The sequence below is a fragment of the Panicum hallii genome, chromosome 5 (genome assembly GCF_002211085.1).
Source record: "Panicum hallii strain FIL2 chromosome 5, PHallii_v3.1, whole genome shotgun sequence".
Taxonomy (NCBI): Eukaryota; Viridiplantae; Streptophyta; class Magnoliopsida; order Poales; family Poaceae; genus Panicum; species Panicum hallii.
The window spans coordinates 7,405,539-7,423,498 of NC_038046.1; the positions used below are offsets into that span (position 1 = coordinate 7,405,539).

General features: G+C 47.8%; 4 protein-coding genes across 4 annotated transcripts; 3 read left to right on the forward strand and 1 right to left on the reverse strand.

Annotated features, from left to right (window-relative positions):
• The first annotated feature begins 236 nt into the window (after positions 1-236).
• On the forward strand, positions 237-3,520 carry LOC112895979 (probable glycerol-3-phosphate dehydrogenase [NAD(+)] 2, cytosolic). The gene is made up of 5 exons (XM_025964004.1): positions 237-1,213; positions 1,807-2,028; positions 2,374-2,621; positions 2,726-2,865; positions 3,140-3,520. The coding sequence occupies exons 1-5, from the start codon at positions 571-573 to the stop codon at positions 3,279-3,281; spliced, it is 1,395 nt and encodes a 464-aa protein (XP_025819789.1). The 5' UTR covers positions 237-570; the 3' UTR covers positions 3,282-3,520.
• A 1,130-nt stretch (positions 3,521-4,650) lies between these two features.
• On the forward strand, positions 4,651-7,071 carry LOC112895029 (putative glucan endo-1,3-beta-glucosidase GVI). Its single transcript, XM_025962893.1, has 2 exons — positions 4,651-5,019; positions 5,963-7,071. The coding sequence occupies exons 1-2, from the start codon at positions 4,962-4,964 to the stop codon at positions 6,937-6,939; spliced, it is 1,035 nt and encodes a 344-aa protein (XP_025818678.1). The 5' UTR covers positions 4,651-4,961; the 3' UTR covers positions 6,940-7,071.
• Positions 7,072-9,816: 2,745 nt separating this feature from the next.
• LOC112895728 lies at positions 9,817-13,327 on the forward strand. The gene is made up of 2 exons (XM_025963724.1): positions 9,817-10,333; positions 11,898-13,327. Exons 1-2 carry the CDS (start codon positions 10,270-10,272, stop codon positions 12,866-12,868), a joined length of 1,035 nt encoding a protein of 344 aa, XP_025819509.1. The 5' UTR covers positions 9,817-10,269; the 3' UTR covers positions 12,869-13,327.
• A 373-nt stretch (positions 13,328-13,700) lies between these two features.
• LOC112893695 (DNA-(apurinic or apyrimidinic site) lyase, chloroplastic-like) lies at positions 13,701-17,879 on the reverse strand. The gene is made up of 8 exons (XM_025961155.1): positions 17,716-17,879; positions 16,372-16,681; positions 16,082-16,195; positions 15,814-15,951; positions 15,659-15,706; positions 15,365-15,445; positions 14,401-14,554; positions 13,701-14,119 (listed from the first exon to the last, which is right to left on the reverse strand). Exons 2-8 carry the CDS (start codon positions 16,636-16,638, stop codon positions 13,998-14,000), a joined length of 924 nt encoding a protein of 307 aa, XP_025816940.1. The 5' UTR covers positions 16,639-16,681; positions 17,716-17,879; the 3' UTR covers positions 13,701-13,997.
• Positions 17,880-17,960: the final 81 nt, after the last annotated feature.

Here is a 17,960-nt window from a genome sequence, read left to right on the forward strand (position 1 = left end):
GCTGCCCGCCGTCACCATCCATGATCTCCTCCAAATCCTCGAACCGGTCTACTCCGCTCCCCGACTCGCCCCCACCACGTCCGGCCGCCCACCTACTTTACCTGCCACCTCGCCCCCGTACCGCGCCGTAAACGCAAAGCACATCACCGCGCCTCGCTTTCGCCCGGCCGGGGTCACTGTTCCGCCTCGTGCGAGAGCCGACGTGTACCCGCGCACCGAACCCAACTGGCAGCCGCTCCAGCTCCAGAGGCGGCCGGGCCGGCAGCAAGGCCCCAAGCCCGCGCCCCGCCTCGGCCTCTCCGGCCGGCAGCGCTTTGTTTCCGCCACCTCGCCGCGATCCGGCGGCCAAACCCACCCGGATTCGCGTCGGTCCGCCGAGCTGGTTGCCCGAAAGGGAAGCCGTCCGTTTCCTTCTCTCTCCCGGTTAGTTATAGCTTGCGTCGCGCCGCGAAATCCAGCCCCGCCCGTCTCTCCTCTTCCCTCGAACGAGTCGAGCCGGGCTATGTAGCTTGCGCGCCCGCGCTTGCCCTCGTTGTTGCCCGCGGCGAGACGCGAGAGGAGGAGGCGGCAATGGGGGGAGCGGAGGGGCCGGGCCACCCGAACGGCCACGCGAACGGGGCCGTGGTGGAGGAGAAGCTGGACGAGCTGCGGCGGCAACTGGGGAAGGCGGACGGGGACCCGCTCCGGATCGTCGGCGTCGGGGCGGGCGCCTGGGGCAGCGTCTTCTGCGCGCTGCTGCAGGACGCGTACGGCCACCTCCGCGACAAGGCGCAGGTCCGCATCTGGCGCCGCCCCGGCCGCGCCGTCGACCGCGCCACCGCCGAGCACCTCTTCGAGGTCATCAACGCGCGCGAGGACGTCCTGCGGCGCCTGATCCGCCGCTGCGCCTACCTCAAGTACGTCGAGGCGCGCCTGGGGGACCGCACGCTCTACGCCGACGAGATACTCAGGGATGGCTTCTGCCTCAACATGATCGACACGCCGCTCTGCCCGCTCAAGGTCGTCACCAACCTGCAGGAGGCCGTCTGGGACGCCGACATTGTCGTCAACGGCCTGCCCTCCACAGACACCAGGGAGGTCTTCGGGGAGATTGGGAGGTACTGGAAGGAGAGGATTACTGCCCCCATCATCATCTCGCTGGCCAAGGGGATAGAGGCCTCCCTGGATCCACTGCCACGGATCATAACTCCCACGCAGATGATTAGCAATGCAAGTGAGGTTCCTCTTCCTTTAATCTACCTAACCCTTTCAACTGTGCTATTTCTTTATTGTATTCATGCTGCGCCTCTGTTTTTATTGGTGACTCTCCTCGGTTATATCGAACTTGGAGCTCTGGTCTCGAGCTTCTTCAGGTTGGGTACCTGTAATAGCGATTGCTACTGCCCATCTTTGCTAGGATTCCTTTTCGTGAATTCAAGATGAGAATTTTGTTATTCCAGCTCTGTTGTAGAAGATACTTAGTTCACATGTGAATGGATGCCTCTTTAATCAGAGTTCCCGATAATATAACTTCAGATATGGTTTTGCTACAACTTGCAGTGTGCCTCTATTACCTAGAGTAATCTAGATAGCTGTAGTCATCGTATGTCGAGACTTCTGCCTGAATCAGTAGCGTGCTAGTTTCCTGTGTGTGCACACAAAACAATGTAGTGTATTTTTACAGCTTTCATTTATGCAAATTCATGTTCATAACTTCAAACTTCATTCCCTGTGGTATATGTTCCATGCCTGCTTTTAACACCAAAGGTCTTCTCTCGTCTGTTTAACTTGTGCTTGTGATTTTTGGATTATATCGGTTTAATGCAGCTGGGGTTCCTCTGGAGAACATTCTATATCTTGGTGGCCCAAATATCGCCTCTGAAATTTACAACAAAGAGTATGCAAATGCGCGTATTTGTGGAGCTGACAAATGGAGGAAACCTCTTGCGAAGTTCCTGAGGCAGCCTCATTTTATTGTGTGGGATAATAGTGACCTCATCACCCATGAGGTTATGGGAGGCTTAAAAAATGTATATGCTATTGGCGCTGGTAATCACTTTCTGCTTGTCTCACTGGTTTTCTTATGTTCTGTTTCCACTTAAGCATATGATTTTTGTACACATGCCCCATTATTCGAAATTCAGAAATTTAGAACTGCCATCCAACATGAAGTAATGTTGTCGATATTCAGCACCTTTCCCTCCTTTAGCATTTTCTCCTACAAAATTTGATGTCTTAAAATAGAATCAAACAAGTAAGCTATAGTATCTTTACTGCTGTTATTACCCACAAGAATGATTCAATTGTCAAGTTGTGATGACAAATGCATGCTTCAGTGAACTTTTAATACAAAGATGCTCGGCTATCTTTTCTGAACATTCCGTTATCTTGCAGGTATGGTAGCAGCACTAACCAATGAGAGTGCAACGAGCAAATCTGTTTACTTTGCACTTTGCACATCTGAGATGATCTACATCACACACCTTCTGGAAGAAGAACCTGAAAAACTTGCCGGACCGTTATTAGCAGACACTTATGTCACATTGTTGAAAGGTCGTAATGCCTGGTATGGGCAGAAGTTAGCTAAAGGGGAATTGACATTAGAAATGGGTGACAGCATAAAAGGCAAAGGGACCATTCAGGTATGCCCTTTTATTTTAATTGCCATCTAAACTTCCAATAACTGCAAGAATATGCCTAGATGGTTCATGTAATGAATTCTCATGTTGCTGTCATTTCATTTCAGGGTGTCTCTGCAGTTGATGCATTTTATGAGCTTCTTAGTCAGGATAGCTTAAGTGTGATGCATCCAGAAGCCAACAAATCTGTTGCGCCGGTTGAGATGTGCCCAATTTTAAAAGCGCTACATAGAATTTTGATCAAAAGGTTAGACCACTTCTTCTTTTTTTTTGGTAATTCAACAAAAGCCATTTTTTAAAAACAGTTTTAGGTCCAAGGCCACGTGCTGTGCGCCAATTACTTTTTTGCTGGATTACCTGTGTTGATAACCTATATTACTAACAAATACATATATGATATGTTGGTTGGCGTTGCTGCCCCTGGTGCCATGCTATTCTACTTTATCTTTAGAAGTTTGTAAATACTTTAGTGAATTAAAGTTTGCCAAATTGAACTGATTGACTTGTCCATACATGCACAGGGACCGTCCTGCTGATTCGATTCTTCAGGCTATAAGAGATGAGACAATGTATGATCCACGTGAAAGAATCGAGATGGCACAAGGTCACTCACTTTACCGACCATCTCTTCTTGGTCAACCAAAAGGAGATGTAAAAGCCTAGAATTATTTTCCCCACTTTGTCTTATTGGTTAGAATTTAGATGATCTTCTAAGATCTCTATGTCACTATGTGCTCTTACGCACGCTATTCCTGTTGTTGTAACATTAGTGAAATCTGAGAGGATAATATTGAGCTCGTTAAGTACTCAGATTGATGTGTTTCAAGCCGCGCTTGTGTATATAACATGTCTGGTGATTCAATGACAATAAGATTTGTGTTTTACAATGGGACACAGACGCATTCTACTTCTGTTTGGTCCAAGATGTTTCTAAAGTGCTTGCCCTATACTGCAGAATTTTAGCTGTTGTGAGTGATGATTCATTGATTTGTACTCCAACTTTTTTAATTTGAACACGGTTGGTATGTACTCGAACTAAATAGTATATTGCTGGATTTAGTTTGGCAATGCTGAAGTTCACTTCAAGTAACTTTAATTTGAGTCCGGTATGTTTGCTGTCTATGATAATGTATGAGTATGGGAGGGACATGCAGGTAGATTGAATGCAGCAACAGAACATAGTAAGGCCATAGCTGGGACTACCTAATCTCTAGATATCTCTGCATTGTTTCTTTTTTTTAAAAAAAGGAGAATTCTCTGCTTTATATTGAAAGCGAATAAAAGGTACAAAACCAGAGCTGGGGACACCAGTTTTACATGTCCAGGAAGCACCAAATATCTCTGCATTTTTTCAGGTAGATTCCAAAGGATTAAGTAGATACCGCAGAGCTTCCTGAGCCGCTCGCACTCGCTCTTGGCGTTGCCGTGGTACGCAGGTGTAATGATGTGGCCGGCGCCGAGGAAGATGCAGTGGGACCGGCTCCTGCCGCTCTTGGCGTCCGCCTGGTACGTTCAATCTTCTGCTGCTCAACGCTCTTTGTCTCCTTGAGAGGATTCGGAGTTGCACGCCGGCACGGAGGAGCTACCTGACGAGTTTGTCGTCGGCCGTCGTTACTGTCGTGTGGAAGCTCGTTACTGGGCCAGATGAAATGAGCCATTTTGTATGCGGGCGAAATTAGGGGTCTGGTGCGACCCAACAAACAAGGCCCCGGACATGTACTCCAAATCGGTCTACCTGTTTCTGTTTCTAATAAGGCATTATGTTTTCTGAACTCATACTTTCACCTACATCCTGAGATACAATAACCCGAATAAGGCACTAGGCTTTCTAAACTCATACTACTTTGCATGTTTCCTAAGCTGAGTCATGTGCATGTTTTCTAAGGTACATGTACTAGGACTCTAGGGGTAGTAGTATTTTTCCGAAAACTTAGCCTAAATTGTAAGGTTCCTTTCAGCAGAATCGCATCCCAAATCATTGCCCATGGCCATAATGGAGCAAGTTTTCCTTCGAAGCAAGCAAGCAACCGAACCTGCTGAATGTGGAGGCAGGCCACGCACGGAAAGTCTACGCGGTAGCCGAGCACTTTCCCGCCGGCGGACGTGCAGTTTCCATCAGTGGCATCAGCCGCAGCGCGACTCCCGTGAGGCCGTGACCACGTACGCGTTGAGGCCGTGCTGTTCGGAGCCTGTAGGGCCGTGGCGGATCGGTGGTTGCCGCCTTCTCCCTGCCTGCCCCCTATATATTGAACGCCATGAGGATTGGTCAGAAGGAAGCAAAGAGATTTGAAGACAAGCTCGAGCCGCTGCGACTGCAAGCTTCAGGGTAGTCGTCTGGTCGAGATGATTGGTGCTCTGTGGATTGCTGCCTGCGGCTTGCTGCTCCTGTCGTCGTCCTCAGGTGAGCTAATCTTTACTTTACTGATCGCTTGATTGATTGCTGCTAGCTAATGGTGAAATTCCTACACTATCTATCTTTGTTTATCTTGTTGCGATGTTGATCGGTGTGAGTATACCTACTGTTTGCGCTGCGTGGCGTCTTCGAGATCGTTAGTCTGTTGATATAATAATCCTTCAGAGAAACCTTAGAGGCTTAGAGCAGAGCAATGGTTAAGTTGTTACTTAGTAGGCTAAATCTTTTCCAAGTTAACATGATAGATCTCGAGTGTGCCAGGTATTCTTATTGTTTCCTTTATCTTTTCACCCCCTTTGAACGGAAGGAGCAGGAGTTCTGCCGATGCGTTGAAGATTACCGTTTGCTTTATCTAGACTTTTTGTTTCACGGGAGCTGTGGCTATGTCGTTATATCTTCCTGTCTATCTCAGCTCTGCATATCCGTCAGAGACTAAGTTATTTAGCCGCTTTGCTGATGGAGGTGGGTTGCTATCTCTAGCTCTTGTTTCGTCTTCAGGTTAATGCATGGGTGGGCTGTCTTCTTGACAATGATCTTCACGGGCCATGTCAGCTGGACATGATTGGTTTCTTGTTGCCATCTCCGTTTATTTCTTTGTCAGTCAGCAGATAGTTTCTGTACTGTTTCAACTGTGATGATAGCGAAGCTTCATCGGAGTATAGTCCCTCATGAAGGGGCAACTAATGTTAGGTTATAGTACACAGTGCACGCCCTTACTGGCTATAGTTACTTAACAGCGACCAAAATCTAAGATAATTTTATTCCCCTTGCAAATTGAAACAAATCTCGTCAGGTTGGTATTAGCTGGTTGAACAAGGTAAAAACAAGATCAGAGGATGCTGCGAGTCTCCATTGTATTCCTAAGAGTATCTAATAAGATGATCGTTTGTTCTCTGCTTACTGTTGGAACGTGGCTGGTCTCTACTTGCAGGAGTTGAAGGCATCGGCGTGAACTATGGCATGATCGCCAACAACCTCCCGTCCCCGGACAAGGTGATCGCGCTGTGCAGGGCCAGGAACATCACGGACGTGCGCCTCTTCCACCCGGACACCGCCGTCCTGGCCGCGCTCCGAGGCTCGGGGCTCGGAGTCGTCCTCGGCACGCTGAACGAGGACCTCGCCCGCCTCGCCTCCGACGCCTCGTTCGCCGCGTCGTGGGTCCAGTCCTACGTGCAGCCCTTCGCCGGCGCCGTCCGCTTCCTCTACGTGACCGCGGGCAACGAGGTCATCCCGGGCGACCTCGCCGCGCTCGTGCTCCCCGCGATGCGGAACCTCGAGTCGGCGCTCCGCGGCGCGGGGCTCGGCGGCGTGGCGGTCACGACGGCCGTGTCGACGGCCGTGCTGGGGTCCTCGTACCCGCCGTCGCAGGGCGCCTTCTCGGAGGCGGCGCTGCCGACGGTCGGGCCGATCGCGTCGTTCCTGGCGTCGAGGTCCGCGCCGCTGCTCGTGAACGTGTACCCCTACTTCGCCTACGCGGCCGACCCGTCGTCGGTGCCGCTGGACTACGCGCTCCTTCAGCCCGCCTCCGCGGCCACCGTGACGGACGGCGGCGTGGAGTACACGAACATGTTCGACGCCATCGTGGACGCCGTGCACGCGGCGCTGGGGAGGGTGGCGGCGTCCGGCGCGGTGGACGTGGTGGTGTCGGAGACCGGGTGGCCGTCGGGCGGCGGCGGCGCCGGCGCCAGCGTGGGGAACGCGGCGGCGTACGTGAACAACGTGGTGTGGCGCGTTGGGAGCGGGCGCGGCACGCCGCGGCGGCCCGGGAAGGCCGTGGAGGCGTTCGTGTTCGCCATGTTCAACGAGAACCAGAAGCCCGAGGGCGTGGAGCGGCACTTCGGGCTGTTCGAGCCGGACATGACCGAGGTGTACCACGTCGACTTCACGGCGGCGGGACCCTCGGCGTAGAGACTTCTGCGACGGCCGAAGCAACGTGGTGGGCTAAGGATGGGTCAGCATTACAGTATTTTGCATGAGTTAGGAGAGGTTAAATAGTCACCGGTAAGCAGTTCAATAAAAATTTTATAGTATTAAATTTTATACCATACTATCAATTTTACTGACATGGTGAGAAAAGAGGAGTAAGTTTTATAGTGAGAAAAGAGGAGTAAATTTTATAGGATAAGAGATAAGTTTCATCCCATGAAACTCAGCCGGCGTAATTATCTAGTTTTCGATCTTGGTAACTGTGCATACTAGAACTAGCCTTACTGCGGGTAGACAATAGTAGACGGGATTGTAGGTTTATACTGGCGGTGGTTAGTAGTAGCAGTCACTACGCTGCATATATATCTTCGAGACCTTTTTTTATGTCCCATCAATATGCAACTGCTGCTTGCACAAACATTGATTTATCTTTAGATTTTTTGTTTCGAAGTGGTTTCTCTTCGGATAACACCGTATGCTCGTGTAGCTGGGCCTTTACATTAAATGGGCTGAATCAAGGCACGGGCTGCATACTTGTTCTCACCCATCTTTCCCTTCTTCTTCCCCTCCCTGCGTTCGAGCGTCTGGCCGCGGGCGTATGCGGTATTCCCCAAGCGCTCTTCCGCTCTTCGGGCCTGTTCGGATGCAACAGAAAGCGTAAAATTTTTGCTCTTTTGTATTTTTTTGCACTTTTGGATGCAAACATCTCAAAGTGCAAAAGGGCAAATGCTACCGTAATTTTGCTAATTATAAATTAATTAGACTTAATAGATTCATCTCGTTATTTAGTCCTCATCTATGTAATTAGTTTTTAATTAAACTATATTTAATACTTCTAATTAGTATCCAAACATCTGATATGACAGGGTCAAAAATTTTACCATTTACCCTTTTGCCATTTGCTGTTGGATCCAAACAGCACCTTCGTTGCGCGGTTCTCTGCGTTGGAGCGTGTACTGGCTTTGCACGACCGGCCTTCGCCGATCCATGAATTCCTCCGTGAAACTTCACCGTTGCATTGTTCGCGTCACCTCATCCTTGCAACCGATAGGGACACAGAGAAGCACAGTATTTTGCCTACCGTTTCTTCGTGTTGTACTGGACGCCAGCCTACTGCCATGGACAGGCCACTTTCCGGTCTCCGTCGGAATGGGCAAAAGGGTCGGCGGCGAATGGGCGGCGGACAGCCGTGCCGCGCCGCTCCCTTCGAGGCAAGTACCATATACCCAAGCCCCCAGCCGACATCGCCGGCTTTATCGGGAGTCGCGCAAGCGAGCATCAATGGCCGGGTCGGGGACTCGGGGCCTGCTTTTCCTTCGTTCTCCGATCAAGGTTTCCAATTTCCATTACGCAAAGCAAGGCTCTTTGCTCCGGCGGCCAGCTCAGGATTTCATCTCTCTGATCAGCTCGTGTCACATCGACTCACAGAATGGTACAGAAACAGCGCGCATGCATACGGCCTAGCATGCCCCTCTTTGTCACGTCTCACTTCTGCAGTGCAGGCCTGTTATGGGCTTTGGGTGTCTACAGCGTCCAGTTTCATGTCAACGTCAACAAGACTTGTATGGCAGAGCAGAGCAGGTCTGGTCTCTGGTGGTGTAACGCAGTTTGGAACGTGCGAACTTCACGTCGGGCTTACTGCATGTGTAAAATGCTGGTTAGCTCTGCATTTCATTCCATGCCTTTTTGTGTAGCTTGTTTTCGTTTTCTTTCAAAGGGGTTAATTGATGACACTGTGCCGCAGATGCCGAAGTCTGAACCAAGAAAGATCTCTTGGAGTCCTGCAGATGGCGTGAGCCAAGAAAAATCGCAAGTTTCTTTGGCTTTACGACGTGTAGTTCTCAACAAGACAACAAACCTGTTCCTGATAAGTACAGCACACTGGAGACGGAGCTGGGGCCCAACATATGATGCGAACCTAATGTTATCCGGTACGACACACAAGGACCCACGTTGTTTACTGTGTATCGCTCACCCATAGCCACTGCACATTTGTGGTGCTGGTGCCTCTGATACGGCCGTGAGTTGAAGGAAACAGCTCGGCTACGGCTGGTCCAGCCGGGAAGAAGAGAAGCAGGGCCAGGAAAGTTAGGGGGTGTTTGGTAACCCGCCACAATCTGCCGCAGCTACAGTTGTGGTGCCCGCCTAAAAGCTAGTCACTGCTTTGTTCGTGAATAGCATTTGGCACGCCATAAAATTTCTAAGTGATTTGCTGCAGATTTCGAAGTGAGAGTAGGAGCCAGCCAGGAGCACAGAAAATGGTGAACTTCACTTTTTTCTTTCTTTCTACATCGGGAATTAAGGACATTGTTTGATTGTTATACTAACGCACGGTTTGGATCCACCCGTTGAAACTAGCTGCATGGATCCCAATTGAAACAGAGGCTCGGAGCTGTTGCAGGGAAAGGAAAACACTACTTCAGCTGCACGCATATTCAGCTAATGGTTCCGAACAGTCGGATCTAACATACTTCTTTTTTCTTCAGATAAACGCTTCGCTTTGCTTCGTCTTCCTCCAATAGTTGCTCTTTTTCCATCCTCGTCTTTTGCCACCTCTTTGCACTGTCACCGGTAGTCCCTCGCATGCGTCATTTTCGGCGTCGCTGGCCTAGGATACCTTTGTGCCTCAGGCCCTACCCTCTTCTCCTTCTCCTTCGCCATTTGTCCATGTCAGCACGATTGACTAAATCTAGCCGAGGACGAGGAACCCTCTGCTGTGCCATACGCAACTTCCTCCGCAGAAAGAAAACTCTGGATTTTCAGCGTGTCAAAAACAACAGGCGAGAAGGTCAAAAGCCCAAACCCACAAACGGAGGCGAACCGAGGGAGAGCACATGCAGAAAATCCCAGCGGCAGAGCTTCCCGCAGAAACGTGCGAACGCACGATAAAAAATCCCTGCTTTTTTCCAGCCTTTTTTTTATCCCCCCCTTCCGCTCCGCGGCGCCGGCCGCGGGCGAAACCAACGACGCCAACCAAACCGGCGAACCGCCTCCTCCTCTCCTTTCCTCTCCCCTCCCCGCGCCTCCCTCCCTCCTTCACGCAGGCCGTGCTCGCGTCCCTTTCGCCGCTCGCCCGACTCGTTCCCGCTACCACTCCCCGCCGCTTCAGCTGCCGACTCAACCGGGCGCGCCGTTTCGCGGGGGCGGCAACCTGCGCCTCCCGGGTCGCTCCGCGGGTCCCGTTCGCGCGCGCTGGGGTTCCGGCCCCGGCCCGCTCCTCGTGGAACGAGTCCTGCTGCGGGGAGAGGGCGCCCGTTCCCGCGCGTTCCGGAGGTAGGGGCTTGAGGGAGGAGAGGCCCCCGGCGGCCGTCCATGGCGGAGAGGCGGCCGATCTACAGGGAGACCGGCAAGCCCCGGAGGCCGCCACGCTCTCACGGTGCGTTCCTCGATCGCTCTCCGTCCACCGTCCTGTCTACAGCCTTGGTATCCACGCGTTGCTTGCTTGTTTGGTCGGTTTCGGTTGGGTTGCGCCGCTCCTCGGCTCCTGATTTCCTGGAGTGGGTTCCTGTGTTGGAATTTCACGGTAATTTATATTGTGTCCCGAATTCCGGACTCGGTAGCGAATCCCCCGTCTTACCTTGATCCATGTGTCCCTGGCAATGCTGGCACTCGGCAACACTTCGTGTAAATTTGGCTACAGTGTCAGTAAGTCATGCCGTTTCTGGTGTTGGGTGTGTGCCAGTGCGGGGTAGGTACATTCTCTATTTCTCAAGGAGGATGCAGGCATGCAGCTCTGCTGTGAAAATGCCCTGGTAGTAATTTTATCAGCTAATTGATGAGTTTATTTTATATCTTTGATCATTACATCTTATAGTGCATACCCTTAAGGTAAAGCTACTCCATTTTTGCGAGAATGTCAACATAGTAATGCATTTGCTGAATTAGTACACTATTTGGTAGAAATATTATATGGCATTAGGGCATTTTGGTGACCATCTTATCTGGACAGTTGTCAACGTTCATCTTCTGACCTACACTGCTGCCAGAGCTTGAATAGGATCCAAATTTGAAGAGATGGTCTCATCTTTAGAAAACCCCCCTCTTTCTCCTCAGGATCTTGCTAGTCCCTAAATTGCCCTCATACGTTTGAAAATAACTATTATTTTCTGGCTTGACGTCAAGATTTCTGGATGGTGCTAAAATTTGATACTGATTTGATCGTTTTATGATTTGTGAACACAGTTTTGGAAAGCTGGGAACTTGTTAGTTACTGCTTAGAATACACATTTCATGCTAAAAAATAATGGGACTTAGCACTTTTCAAGCCAAATCAGTCTGAAAAATTCTCCACTTACTTTGATCTCTCCGACTGACTAAGCTGAACCTGTACTCTGGTTTTCATGGAACCTCTGATCCCTACTCAGTTTTGGAGATGCTTTACAGTTTTATATGCACTATATATTTGTTTTATGATCTAGTTTTATTATTTCGTATATAATATTTTTCTGTGCTCTCGATATGTTGCTAGTAATGGAAGAAAGTACCCCCCAGGTTTTTCTGTTTATCTGCATAATTACCTCCAGCTCTTTTGCTGACCACCTGCTTATTCTGTTCGGTTATCTGTTCCTGCCCTATTTCCACTGTAACTTTTCTTCTGATCAGTATTTTCGATGCAGTGTTTTGTCTGATTAATATTCTTATATTTTTCTGTGCTCTCAATATGTTGCTAGTAATGGAAGAAATTACCCCCAAGTTGGTTTCTGTTTATCGGCATAATTACCGCCAGCTCTTTTGCTGACCACCTGCTTCTTCTGTTCGGTTATCTGTTGCTGCCCTATTTCCATTGTAGCATTTCTTCTGATCAGTATTCTCGATGCAGTGTTTGGTCTGATTATTATTCTTATTTAGCAAGCCTAGTACCAGGGTGCTGTAACTCTAGGAACAAAATGAGGTTTTCTTTCCTCTGCATAGATTAAGCATGGTTTATGTGTGATTTTCAGGTGGGGGAAATTTCTCAGTTCCACTGTGGGAGAAGAAATTTTGCACCGACGCATGCGCCATCCCCTGGGGTAAACTGTGTGAGACCAAGAGATTGATGTCTCTGTACAAAAATGTTGTGGATTGGGAGGACTCAGCTGCATTAGAAGCCTTCAATGATGCAAAGGCGCGCTTCTGTGCTGTATATCATGGTCAACATTCTGATATCCCTTTGCCTGACCCAGACATGTATATCGATACAGTTAACCCAGATGAACATGTTGATCCTGAATTGGTGGCTGATCTGGAGAAGTCACGTCGTCGTGTCCCCAGAAAAGATAACAGTATTCCTGATGTCTGGGACTCCTTTATTTTCTCAGACAAGCCAGTTCCAGTTACAGGATGGGGTGACACAGAGACAAGCAATACTGCCGGCCAGCAACACTCTGTGAACTGGGACAGTCATTTGGAACAGCCTGAAGCAGATTGTAAGCAAATCTCGGGAAATTGGGACTGTTATGTCGAGCAGCCCGCTCAAACATTTCTTCAGCAAAGCACAGGCAATTGGGACGTGTATGAGGCACTGCAAGATCAAACCAGCAGCTGGAGGGAGCAGACCAATCCCTGCATCGCCAACTGGAACATGAGAGATAGCTCCCAGGATACATGGAAACATGATTACGGCTGGGGTTCTGCAGCCACTCAGACCGATCCATGGGACAACCATCAAGACAGCCACGGCGTGCCTGACAGCCATGGCATGTCATATGGACACTGGACTCACTGGAGAAGGCGGAACAATGAGTCAGGCAGAAGGAGCAGCAAGAATAGGGATAGAGGAGGCCCCATCAGTGCTAAGCCAATGAAATCAAAGTACCAGGCGGATGAGCACAGTGGTGTGAACAATAGCTGGAGGCACTGCCGAGTAAGAAATGACATGCACTATTACTCCTATGAGCAAGCTGGTTATGCTAAGCAGTCACTAGCTATGTAATTAAGAAGCTATTGAGAGAAGATACCGAGATCTCCTCTCTGCCGGGCACTTCTGTCTTTGGAGGTGTCATTTGTTTTGCACCAGCAGTGGTAATGGTGGACATCTTCGGATAAGGTAGACTGGTAGAGTAGAGCTAGCAGATCATCCTGCAGGTTACGTCCCCTCCTTGAAGCTGCTGTAGATAGTTCTGACTACCAGCCTAGTGACAGTTTTGTTGAGCTTCATTGGCGCCCGTCTTGTGTGTGCGTGTGTATATACATGTCGACTGTCGAGCCCCCTAGTTTTTGTTTACTAGCTGTATTGCAGCTTCAGCGTTACTGTAATGAGAAATGAGGACGGTGCCTGTTTAATTTGTGTCTTCGGAGGAGGTATGAACAAATGTCCTGACTGATTTGTAAGCCGGGATGCTCTGTTGCTAATGGCAGGAATAAAAGCTTGATATCCCGTCTTGTTCAGCTATCTATACATTTCCTGTTATTCTCATCTACCCATTTCCTGTGCTCAGCTGTGTCGTAAAAAAGGAACAGACGTGTTCTGGGTCAGGAACAACGCGAGCAGCTCGTAGTTCAACTTGACGGTGCTAGTCCTATGTGATATTATTGCAAATGACTCGAGCATTGTCTGACCAGATAAGCCTCAGCGTGATCTGTTTGACCAGCGGTTAAATGCATAATACGGAGCACTTGACAAATAGGAATAGCAACGTCGTAGGAGGGCTAAGCAGACACATAGCCTGATCATGAATTCGTGATCAATGCATGCATGGGTAGCGAGCGCTTAGAAATACTAGGTGTAGCACGGATAAGTCCATTCCCAAGACAAGCAAAACACGTATATCAATGTAAATTCATGAAGTAATGAAGCTGCAGACACGTAAACGCCATTTGGTTTTGGTGGAATGCATTCACGAGGCATCTCAAAAAGATGGGCAAATCGCTCTACGTATGTAGACATCCAATTTCACGAACATGAAGTGAACCTACTACCTCCCCAGGTGACCGTGCAAAGTATCACCACCTGGCGCCGACTAGTTTCCAGCCTGCACAAGCAAATTTTGTACAAGTCTTCTATCGAGGACGACGCTATGTTATTTAGTCTTCAGTTGAGAGACGCGTCGCCGCGTTGGTGCCTACAGCTTCAGCACAAGGCCAATTGGACTATGATCGCTGAACGATACATCTGGTAAAATGTACGAATCATGGACCTTGTCAGCAATAGATTCTGACGCAAGAAAGTAATCCAATCTCCAGCCTGTTAAACGAAGAACAGAAGATGAATACAGGTCATTCTACATTTCCAACAATGAATAAAACGAACCTAGGAGAAGAGGAGGCAGTCTTACTAGTAGCGGGCTAACCTATTACTAGTAGCAGGTTATATAAAATAATAACGTTCGATAATTTGATCTCAAAATAAGGAGACCCAGGAAACTGTTTCTTAATTGTGGATTCATATCGGAAAGGAAGCACATGAAATGCAAAGACGACCACATTTATGGATTCATCTCGCCAATCACCAATACAGCACCATACCTTTGTTGCTAATGCGCTGGTTTTCACCCCAGAAGGTGTAGGCCACAGCATTTGGGTGTTGTTTCCGGAAAGTATCAATAAGGCCTTTGCTAGAAAAGTTCTCCTCAAATGACTCCCTCTCTTCAATTGTGAAACCTGCAGCCTCAGTTTTTGCCTAAAAAACAGCATTCAAATAAGTTATCATCCACCTAAAGGCTACAGCGTGTAGCAAGAAAGCAACGCGAAGTCGAAGGGAACTCTGAAATAATATTAACAGTTTTGGGCTCAGATATTATCCTAATGGCAAATACTTTTTTTTAAAAAAAATGGCGGTAGTGCATATGCAATATTAAGCAGTGGAGAACTGACAATTCAAGGCTATGTTTTAATCTTAGGTTACTGACACAACAAAAAGCAAATGTGGTCATTCAAAAAAATATTTCAGAGCTTTCTGTTATATTTTTCTTGCTCAGGGACAATCTCAAAGCATTTTAGAGTACATATAGAATTAATGGTCTTATCTGATTCCAAACAAGGTGAGATATATGTTTCATTTTCTCTGTAATTTTCTCATTAATGTCGAAAATGCTCAAAAGGACTTCATGAGGCATTCTTTTCGTATCTGACTGCAGTGCTAGTGCTAGAGAACCACAAGTAGACAGGGTAGAACAGCCTAAACAAAAACTCGCTTGTGACTTAACACCATATAGCTGCCTACATATATATCCAAATGTTCTCTAGATGGTAGAACAATTGTTATGTGAAAATGAGTACTAAAAGACAGGTGGCATTTCCTCTCAAAAAATAAAAAAAGGGCATATGTAGCAAAAAGATGGCGTTATCTTCTCTTAAAAAGGAAAAATAAAGGTGGCATCTAACAATGCACATATATCCTGTCAGTAATGAGGACCACACAAAAAGAACAGTAGCATGCTCAAAAGATTTGGAATATAATTTTAATGAAAGGTTGTGCAAACAAACTTACTTGAGGATTGTGAATGTCAATACTTTGGCGAGCACAGTTGAGATCACCAGCAACAATTACTGGTTTGGAACATTCCAGTTTCTGCAGACCAAAAGACATACCTCAGTTGCATGTTGCAAAGTAATATTTCGACAAACATATTGTGAAGTTTGAACATGAGATAAGATGTAGAACAGCACATAAGAAGCACAATACCAATTCCTCAATGACATAAAAAGTGAACAGGCCATACTAGTGTGGATACACATGTTTCTAGGAGTCAAATGGACAATGTGGAAAGCTAAGTGGATGCACCTTTATAAAGTCACTGAAGCATAAATCCCAATCATTAACCCTGTAATTCTGAAGGCCAAGAAGCAAGAAAAAAAATAGAAATGCTGTAGCGTTAGCAGCAGTACCCAGTACAAAATAAACCAACAGCAATAATATAAAGGAAAACCAGATTTTACCAATCTCTGTAAACCACGGCCAGAATTTGGCACGTAAGCATTGACCAAGTAAAAATCATCAAACTCCAAAGTAATAACCCTGCCTTCATGATCATGGTCTGGTATGCCAAGTCCATATTGGACAGAGATTGGTTTTACCTGTTAATGCAACAGATGAAGAGAAGTGATGTTAGGCTATTGAAATGCAGATTTAATGCAATGCACAGTTCATTTTATGGTCAGCATATATAAAAGGAGGTGATGAGCATTAATCGCAGCAAGAACATACCCGTGAAATCACTGCAGTTCCTGAGTAATTAAGCTTTGTGACACTGCATGACCAATAGCTGTTATCAAAGTCTTGTATTTGTATCAGATTCTTAAAGACGTTGACATTGTGCTCCTGAAAATAGAATGAAATCATGGTCATGACACTGACATGTGCACCATAATGAAAACCCACTGTATCATGATATATTGGATCACGAAGAAATCCTGTGTTCACAATGAAGCAACCCACAACCCATCAGAAACACTGGAAGCTGTATATATGAAGAGAATAGAAGCAACAAAACTAGCCTGCAAGTGTGTCTCCTGAAGACATAGAACGTCAAAGTTCTCCCTACTAGCCAGTTGATCAGCAGAAAATCCTAGCTCTACAGCAGTTTGCAGTCCATTAACATTCCAGGACAGAATCTTCATAAAATTGGTATCACTGCTAAGTGGTGGAGGCCTCATGGTCCTTGGATTATACGCAAACCATCCCGGTTTCCTCTCTCTATGGGAAAGGCGAGTCCAGGGCTCATTGCTCCGGGCATGATATCCACGCTGAGAAGCCTTGCTCATGTTCTCCGCGATGCGCTTGATTCCAGGAATCAGGCAGTCACGACTGCAGAAACAAGAGTTCAGGAGCTAGATATTTAGCTAAATTGTCATATGAAAATTAACTTGTTTGCCAAAGCCAGGAACGTTTTGATCATGAGGCTTTAAAATGGTCGCGAATACAAACAGATAAACAAAAGATAACCTGACCTTAATTCCTAGAGAACTGTTTCTAAGGAGTTGACAAGGGAAGTTCGAGTTAAAGTTGTTGCTAGAACCTAAATCCACCAGTTGAACTACCAGTTTGATGTACGCAAGGAGGATCTCAGAAGAAAATTCCACCGATGCAAACATAAGGACAAGCTCATGACAAAGATGCATTGTATATCTTGAAGTGACTAAGGTTAACGTGCAGATAAACTAACAATCCATGTGAGAGGGATCAGGGAACATTATTGATCCGAAATCAAGCAATTCTACGCAGAAGAATCCTGTGGCTAAGGGTAAATTCATACTCAGAACATCTTAAGCAGCCCTCGGAGAAATTTGAACGACAGCACCATTGATGATCAAATAAAACAACCACTCAGAGACACACTTCGACAAAAGGTGCGCATCCGCTACCCAGTCCCCAAACAAGAGCACGACCTCATCAAAATTACGCCTCCGATCGGCATCAAGCGGCCCGGGGGGGGGGGGGGGGGGGGGGGTGGGTGGGGTGCGGCGTTCATCACAATACCCTACCCCAATCCAAAATCCGCAGGATCTCAAAAGCTCGAGGACGAACGAAACCACTTCTACTTCAAAGGGAAGGCGCTCAAGACTGTCTACGTGAGGCTACCAACAAAATCCGCCACCATAGTTTTCCCTTCCAGAATTCATGGAGAAGTCTGACACAAAACCCTTTCCTAATCCAAAATTCACACGGTTTCCCACCCTCACGCGGCGAGAAAGAAAGAAATCAATTCCACTTTTAGGTAGGCATCCAAGACAGATACAGAGAAAATCCGAGAAAGCGTCATCGTTTCCCATCCAGCATTCACGGAATATCCAAAAAAAAGGCAAGCAATCAGAGAGAGAGAGAGAGAGAGAGAGACGCACAGCCGGAGATTGGCGCGCACCCCCGCCGTCTTGCCGATGATATCGCCGCCGACGCCGCGCAGGTGATTTGTTAACCTAGGTCTGGTTAAACCCGCGGGGCTTAACCCGTCGGATATTTGTAGGCCTCGAACCGACGCGAGGTCGATGAGCTGTTGAGGCGTTCTCGCCTAGTCCCCTTCCTGGCTTACGTCACACTGCTGGTTACCGTTGTTTTGTCTCACTGCTAGGTGGCCCCGGGTTACCAA